Source organism: Triticum urartu, chromosome 2A (genome assembly GCF_056163025.1).
Source record: "Triticum urartu cultivar PI428250 chromosome 2A, HENAU_Tu73, whole genome shotgun sequence".
NCBI classification, from domain to species: Eukaryota; Viridiplantae; Streptophyta; class Magnoliopsida; order Poales; family Poaceae; genus Triticum; species Triticum urartu.
In genome coordinates, this window is record NC_141874.1 from 491,777,226 (window position 1) to 491,785,393 (window position 8,168).

At 43.1% G+C, this 8,168-nt stretch overlaps 2 protein-coding genes across 2 annotated transcripts; one reads left to right on the plus strand and one right to left on the minus strand.

The window, feature by feature from the left end:
- Positions 1–516: 516 nt before the first annotated feature.
- On the minus strand, positions 517–5,304 carry LOC125538020 (uncharacterized). Its single transcript, XM_048701327.2, has 8 exons — positions 5,146–5,304; positions 4,878–5,020; positions 4,728–4,795; positions 4,085–4,234; positions 3,918–3,991; positions 3,712–3,830; positions 1,526–1,609; positions 517–816 (listed from the first exon to the last, which is right to left on the minus strand). The coding sequence occupies exons 3-8, from the start codon at positions 4,732–4,734 to the stop codon at positions 714–716; spliced, it is 537 nt and encodes a 178-aa protein (XP_048557284.1). The 5' UTR covers positions 4,735–4,795; positions 4,878–5,020; positions 5,146–5,304; the 3' UTR covers positions 517–713.
- A 233-nt stretch (positions 5,305–5,537) lies between these two features.
- On the plus strand, positions 5,538–7,225 carry LOC125538021 (large ribosomal subunit protein P2B). Its single transcript, XM_048701328.2, has 4 exons — positions 5,538–5,668; positions 6,191–6,279; positions 6,602–6,828; positions 6,993–7,225. Exons 2-4 carry the CDS (start codon positions 6,192–6,194, stop codon positions 7,017–7,019), a joined length of 342 nt encoding a protein of 113 aa, XP_048557285.1. The 5' UTR covers positions 5,538–5,668; position 6,191; the 3' UTR covers positions 7,020–7,225.
- The last annotated feature ends 943 nt before the right edge of the window (positions 7,226–8,168 follow it).

Below are 8,168 nucleotides of genomic sequence, written 5' to 3' on the forward strand. Positions count from 1 at the left end.
GCTAAGCAGAATCTACATGCCCCGCTAGGACAAAATTTTCTTCTCATTTCTTAGAGAAAGAAACCAAGATTCAGATATAGCATGGTCGACAGAAATTGCACTATGTACTATATGTGCAGGATTATATATAGGCGAACTTGGAAGTAATCAAGAAGAGGACCATGAGTAGGGTACATACAATCTTCAGGGAAAAGGCGCCTTAGAGGAACATGGTTAGTGTTCATCTTAACAGAGCACAAGGTGTCAAGTTGTTATCTTGCTTCAGAAAGTTGCTCCAGACTACGCTCTAGACCATATTAATCGCACAGTTGGATGAAGCTTGCATATTCCACAATATTAAACCCTATTGCTATGCTACACATAGCAGCTTCTACAGCACCACTATGCGGGTTGAGTGCATCGGCCAATTTACTCCACCGATAACAAAAACAATCCATACTGTCCGTGTATGTGCGCAAGAGCCAGGAGAGGGGAAGAGTTGCGTATCATCATTTCGATGGTAATTCAAATGGTAAGTTCAAGGTTTACAACAGGCCAAGTATTTCCATATTTTTAATCAAAAGTACAGCTGTGGCGAACCACTGTTAGCAAACACAGCACAGTAGTTGCTTTGGAAGTAGAAACACCAAACCAAGAAATGAGTGGATGACATTGCCATTAACACAGCATTAGTTACAATGTTTTGCAAGTCGGAAAAAAAATGCGCTAACGCACTAAAAGAACCACCTCTTCTTAACTGCAGGTGTTGTGCCTTCGCCTGGAGGACTTGGGCTCTCTCTTTTTGCCATCCCACTGTTCAGCGCCTCCAACCTTTTCCTGCAGAAAAAATAGTAACATAAATAAATAAAAACACTAGCTGGACAAATAAAAAATAGAATAATTAAGTTCATTTTGCTCTGGAAATACTGAGAATTTTATTTGGACTAAACATCGAAACAGTTTCCTAATCACTAATGATTTGCCATCCCACTACGGATATAGACTATGGAGTCCATTGAGATATGATGTGTATTAGTTTGTTGGATACTAACGTTTGAAAATCACCCCCCTTCACAATACTGAGCAGAGGAAGCCACAATGAAACAGACACAGACCAATTAATACACTGTCAAGTTTACTTTTAAGGAGACAACAGCGAAGCAGAACTCCCGTTTTGACAGCAGCATGAAAACATAATAGATAGATTACCGATGAATACTCTTATCTCCTAAACTGCAAAACTAGAAAATTTTCCTCCTTGGCTACAATGCAAATGAGAAAAGCAATAAGGGTATGTTAGGTTCATAGCCAACATGTACCTTACCGATTTGGTGATACTCTAGTTTGGATGGTTGCCAATATTTTGGCATGCCAATGGCTCCTTACCAACTGTACCTCATATTTTTGGCCAAAGTTGGCCAACTCACGGGCACACAAAACCTTGACCAATATTTTGGCTAGCCAAATATTTGGTGGGGCAAACCTAGGATCAAAGCAAACACACCTTTTTTTTTTTATGTTTTCATTCTGGTACTTAAACAATTACCTTGTATCGCCGAGCTGTCCATGCAAGCTCCATCGTTGGCGAAATCCTTCCATACCCGGAAGACCACTAGCAAGAATCATGCGCCTAAAATAGAGTAAAGATCAGATTGGGGCAAACCTTTCCATATATAATTATGAAAAGAATTATGTGAGTAAACTGCCTGATGCTTCCTTTTGTATATATATATTGGGAACAACAAAGTGGTCTTTCAAACAAAAAGCTGTAAATCCATTTAGTACTGCCCTGAAGAATGGTCACGAGGTAATCTAGAAGTACCTTCCTTTTGGAGAACTAGTACTGCTCATAAGCAGTGGACCACCAGAAATGGAGGAGGCCTACCAAACTACTGCCGGCAGAACCATGTGCTATCTCAATTCTCTAATGTCACATAATACCTCTGGCAGCTTCCGGCTGGGGGGAATGCCAAATGCTATAACTAATTAATATGGGAGTACTGATGTGTACATGAAAGTCTTTTGCATGAACTTTCCAAGAAAATCATAACCCTTTGATCTCACCAAGCTCTAGCCTCTAGGTAGTCAAAAGAACACCATGGCCTAAATTACAATGTTAGGCACATGATGACTAAGAAATTAAGAATTAACCCTGCGCGACCAGGAGCTTGTTTCAGTTCGTACACTGACACTGGGAGCTTGCTAACTGGGTCTGACACCCTCAGTCCATCCCTCTCTCTCAACAAGCCCAAGCAGTAGGTACAACAGCTCAGGCTTGAAGATAACAAATATTTATTCAGTGTGTTAACACCAAATGACTTCCAACAGACAAATTTTAAACTAAAATAACCTTAGCTGCCGAGGAATCACAATCAATGGAGGCAAGCTTAGACAATCCGATAAGTATTTTCTAGTTTGTCACAATCAATGGAGCAAGCTTATTACACCATTCAGTACTTATGGACACTATCATGGCAACAGTATGTAAAAGTGTACAAAGTGATCCTTTAGCGATAATGAAATGAGAAAACAAGATCTAAATATGAAGGCTGAATGCTTGTGAAGCTTTTAAAATCATTATCCACTTTAAATAGTTGAGATACGAAGGAGGTTGGATAAGAAATCTCCCTACATTTCTCGACGCCCGTAAGTCTTAATCTAGTTGCTGATGCAGATTGGCAGGTATCCCTGAGGGAATTTGATGTATGTACATTTTACCAACAACAACAACAATGAAGCCTTTAGTCCCAAACAAGTTGGGGTAGGCTAGAGGTGAAACCCATAAGATCTCGCGACCAACTCATGGTTCTGGCACATGGATAGCAAGCTTTCACGTACCCCTGTCCATAGCTAGGTCTTTGGTGATACTCTAGTCCTTCAGATCTCTCTTTACGGACTCGCCCCATGTCAAATTCCGTCTACCCCAACCTCTCTTGGCATTACCCACACGCTTTAGCCGTCCGCTATGCACTGGAGCTTCTGGAGGCCTGCGCTGAATATGCCCAAACCATCTCAGACGATGTTGGACAAGCTCCTCTTCAATTGGTGCTACCCCAACTCTATCTCGTATATCATCATTCCGGACTCAATCCTTCCTTGTGTGGCCACACATCCACCTCAACATGCGCATCTCTGCCACACGTAACTGTTGAACATGTCGCCTTTTAGTCAGCCAACACTCAGCGCCATACAACATTGCGGGTCGAACCACCGTCCTGTAGAACTCGCCTTTTAGCTTTTGTGGCACTCTCTTGTCACAAAGAATGCGAGAAGCTTGGTGCCACTTCATCCATCCGGCTTTGATGCGATGATTCACATCTTCATCAATACCTCCATCCTTCTGCAGCATTGACCCCAAATATCGAAAGGTGTCCTTCTGAGGCACCACCTGTCCATCCAGGCTAACCTCCTCCTCGCCCCTAGTAGTACTGAAACCGCACCTCATGTAGTCGGTTTTAGTTCTACTAAGCCTAAAACCTTTCGATTCCAAGGTTTGTCTCCATAACTCTAACTTCCTATTGACCCCCGTCCGACTATCGTCAACTAGCACCACATCATCCGCAAAGAGCATACACCATGGGATATCTCCTTGTATATTTTACCACAGTCTATAAAATTCTAAAGGAAAAATGACGCTTGGAGGTTAATCTACGAAGTTGAACATAAGTCTATTAACCCGTTTCACATCTATAGGAATGTATCTATGATAAAGAGCACCAGCACTAAGGCTACCTTTCGAGCAGTGTGAGTTCTGATTGGAGTTGAGTGACTCTTTCCTTTGCATCTTCGAGGGGCATCGAGAAACCCAATTTATATTCACTATCCTGCAGTCGTTCCCTTATTTCCTTATCCTGGAAAAATAAGTCAGAAAATGGCACAATTGGTTAAACAGGAAAAGGAATGAAGCTGCAGCCCCAAATAGTTTTAATATAACTGACCCTTTTCTCAGCGCATTGTTTGTATAGTACAATTTCGTCTTGACAAAATGGCTCAATATCATTGATTTGCAAGCCTGGACAGCAGAAATAGGATTCATTTTATCCATACTTATTTACATATGGAAAACGACAAACATATAGAGATGTCAGAGTAAACAGTTACTCACATAGGAAAAGATTCTTCAGGATACCATCACAAAGCTCAACACCTTCAAGGACATGGGATGCAATCTCTTTCGGTACGACAGGGGAAGGTGGCCCACGCATAAGATCATCACCGACGAGAATAGTCTCTTCCATCGTTTCTTGTCGATCGACTATTGACAAAAATAGGCATTCCCCACAAAAGAAGAAAATGAAAAAAGGCAGGAGCACGAGCAGTAGCAAACTGAAGAAATTAGAATCTAATTCTCGCACAAATAAGCGCAAGTGCATCCTTTTATTACTGACAGCTTTTTAATCTTTCCATTTATTATTGTTTCTAGAAATGAAAAACGCAATTCAATGTGCTGAGACAAAATGTGGACGCAGTTCCCTCTTCTTTTCTCGTTGTGAAGCATTACTAGGATGCAGCTGTAACATCAACGTCCCTGGATTTGTGGTTCCTACCTTCAAGATCAACTAGGCTCACCTCGAAGATAAACACAATGCCACAAGGGGGCCAATCAAGGAATCATCCCAGGTCTACTAAACATATTACTAAATGCTCATTCGTATTAAACCACGATCCACCACTAAAACTGACACGAGTTATGCACGGCGAGTAACGATAACATAAATCAATGGGTGGGAGATGCAGTACGCGCATACCATCCATGGTGACCTAGCAACTTTTCACACCGGCCAGAAGCCTGAAGCAGCTAATGCTGACCAACTTCCTGCAGCCAACCAAGAGGAAAAAGGAACAGTTAGGCTTGTTTCACTCTGCGGGAAGGGAAGCGAAGCAGCAGATATGCCTACCAGCTCCAGCGGTTGCCGGTGAAATAGATCAGAGACGGTGGCGTCGTCGGCAGAGGGGCCCGCTGTCGGAGTTGGCCGTCCACCTCAAGCACCCTGACTCAAGCGCACTCTCACCCAGCCTTGTACGTCGCCGCGAGCTCCCACTGCACAGACCAATCAGCACCCACAGCCACCATTCCATCAAACACCTCACGTGCACGAACACACATGTCCCAAATTGGGGCAAATCATCTCAGCCAAACCAGGGGAAATTGGAGAGGACACTCACCGCCTTGCCGCCGTCGGCTCACCACCGGCTGGAATGTCCGGCGCCGGACCTCGTCCGATGGGTGGGTCCGCCCCTCGTCGTGGCAACCAACTGCGCCGGAGGCCGACGGGGAGGAAACAAGAGGAACAGGGGGTTTATGCCTCAGTAACACTCGTGGGCTTTCTCGTTGAAACACAGAGTAACGGTTGCTGGGCCTAGTAAACGACTCAAAAGCCTCTATAAAAGTTGCAACTGGGCCGAATATTTTAGTCGACGAGGTAAGCAGCACACAAAGCCCATTACTACTCCTTTACCGGGGGCGTCGATCGGCTGGGATCAACGGCTGGAACGCCAGGGCGGGAGCTAGGGCAGGAACTAAATGGCACACGGACGGCTCAGATCGCAGTGCGACCTGGCCTTGGTCTATATAAATATGCAACCCCGCCGCAGCCACAGAGCCCCTTACTCGCAGAAACCCTAGCAGATCGCTCGAGCCCTCCGCCGCCGCCGCGCCTTCAGCTCTCTCCTTCCTTCACCGATTCAAGTAACGTGTCGTTCATTCCCTTGCGCTTCTGTACTTCCGTCCGTCGATATTATCTTCTTACTGCATAGTGTTGTTCGTATGCTGCACTCCATTATATGCTGGGAAGTCACATTTTTTGCTTGCGTGTCCGGGTTAGTTCTTGTTGCTGACAGCTTTGTAGGTGCACCTTGTCACGATGCTCTGGTTTCAGTAAAACATCTCGGTATAGTTGCAAGTTAGCTAGTCGGTTTCGTAGATCCAAAAATGAATGAATGCGATGCTAAGATTTCACTGCCATAGAAATATGTATGTACTACGTGGTTCTTGCTGGAATGTAGATAACTTTCTTTGTCCTCGTAAAAGGAATTTATCATCTATTATTGTTGCACTTAAATGCCCTTATTTGTCTTGATTTGTAAGAAAAGCTAATGAGATTTGATGTAGGTTAATAGTTTGTATTCATAACTGATAACTTCCATGAATTTAGTTGGCTGTAATGTTGAGGTCACACAGGCTTATTTTGTTCCTTTGCTATCTGTCCAGGATGAAGTTCATCGCTGCCTATCTGCTTGCTTACCTCTCTGGCAACGCCAGCCCCTCTGCAGAGGACCTGACATCCATTCTTGAGTCAGGTAATTTTGTCTTACTGGGCGGCCTACATTAGTTTTCGTCCTACTGTTTTCTTCTACTGCAAAAGACATCTGTGGTTCCTACATTTTATGCTACTATTTATTATTATCATTATGTAATGTTTAGCAATAGTTACCTACACCTGAAATGTGTCTTACCAATGAAAGCAACCTCTATGGCTTTAGTTGTACTGATATAGGGTAGAATGTGCTTAGTTCTGACAGATGGGAGACCGTATGTTTAGTAACGGTCACTGGTATGTAATGTGTTGTTCTTCTTTGTTTTCTAGTGTTAGCTTGTAATCTTACCGTTACACTGTTGCAGTTGGTTGTGAAATCGACAATGAGAAGATGGAACTCATGCTGTCCCAAGTGAAGGGCAAGGACATCACTGAGCTCTTGGCTGCTGGTAGGGAGAAGTTTGCTGCGGTTCCATCTGGTGGTGGTGGTGTGGCTGTTTCAGCCGCTGCTCCTGCTGCTGGTGGTGCTGCTGCCCCTGCAGCTGAGTCAAAGAAAGAAGAGAAGGTCGTGGAGAAGGAAGAGAGTGATGATGTAAGATCACTATTCCCACCTGTCCCCTTGTTACGAACTTGTATCATCTCTATAATAACTGGCCTTGCAGATTATGAACCTGATAATGTTCATGTTTTGGTGTTGTTTTCATTCATTTTTTAAGATAATGTACTAACTGTTTGTGCGTCTGCTTCTACTTGCAGGACATGGGCTTCAGTCTGTTCGACTAAGTCGTGGGGCATCTTGTGTCTGCAGTATCTATCCTTGGCCAGGAAACTAGAGTCAATGATGTTTTAGCCTTTATTTAGCTGAGTTGTGAAACGCTGGCAAAACAATGTTTTGATATGTAATTCAGCCCCTGGTTGCTGGTTGATTTACTGGTGAACCATACCTTTGCTATCCAATTTTGGTGCTTTAACAATGCATTGTTTTGATATGTTCTACCTGTTCCATGTATCCTCTATGGCTTCCCCATTTTCTTAAGTATTTGGTCGACCTAATTCAGATTTCTTTGTAAATCGGCACATCCTTGAGTGTTAAGTGCCATGGTCGTTACAGCAAAGCAAATCTCATTCTGCTTAGTACACCAAAGGATTTTCATAGGAACTTTGGAGTTTGATTCATGGGATTGAATCCCATAGAAGTTTGTTTTTTCTACTTGCTAGGATTTTTGACTCACTCAAACCTCTAAAAGAATTTGTACGTTTTTCCTATGATGCAATCAAACAAACAATAATCCTGTAGGTTTCTGTATGTACTAATCTCTAGAAGGACATATATTTAGGAACTAGGGGTGTAGATTAGTAATATTGGGAACATAGGTTAGTGCAATATTGGTTCATCAATGAGGTAGCACAAGTTAATTCATGTGAGAGCATGACCTATTTTCACCATAAAAAGATTTCATTGAGGCCTGTCAATGGTATCTGAAATTCAGTAATAAAACGATTTGTGATTTGGACACACAAGATATTTCATTTTGAAAAACAGGATCAATGAAAAAAAAAACACAAACAGCCTTCTTGAGTGTCCCATTTCTGAAACTGCATGGCCATGCTTATGATTAAAGAGTTAATCATATTTGGAAGACTTTGATGCAAGTACCGAGAAAGAGGTGGAACATGGATGAGTACCTCGTCTTGAGCTTGAAATATCGTGAGGAAAAAGGATTAGATAAAGGGAAATGATAGATATATTTGCCCGGGTTCGGTGTCGATTATTGACGTGAAAGTAATCTTGGGCATGACCATATATGTACATGTACTTGTAGGATCAAACACTCAAGGGGTGAGAACTATTATAGTGACCGAGCGGAAAATGGTGTCTCGCTCTTCCTCCCGCCCCCTTCCCTCACCCTCGCGCGAAGCAACGAAGCCGCC

Coding starts and splice junctions, on each gene's coding strand:
- LOC125538020 (XM_048701327.2), bottom strand. Junction 3,992..4,084: donor CCTGAAGAATCTTTTCCTAT/GTGAGTAACTGT, acceptor TCTGCTGTCCAG/GCTTGCAAATCAATGATATT. Junction 817..1,525: donor GGACAGCTCGGCGATACAAG/GTAATTGTTTAA, acceptor TTTTTTCTGCAG/GAAAAGGTTGGAGGCGCTGA.
- LOC125538021 (XM_048701328.2), top strand. CDS start 6,192: ATGAAGTTCATCGCTGCCTATCTGCTTGCTTACCTCTCTGGCAACGCC. Junction 6,280..6,601: donor GACATCCATTCTTGAGTCAG/GTAATTTTGTCT, acceptor ACACTGTTGCAG/TTGGTTGTGAAATCGACAAT. Junction 6,829..6,992: donor AGAAGGAAGAGAGTGATGAT/GTAAGATCACTA, acceptor TTCTACTTGCAG/GACATGGGCTTCAGTCTGTT.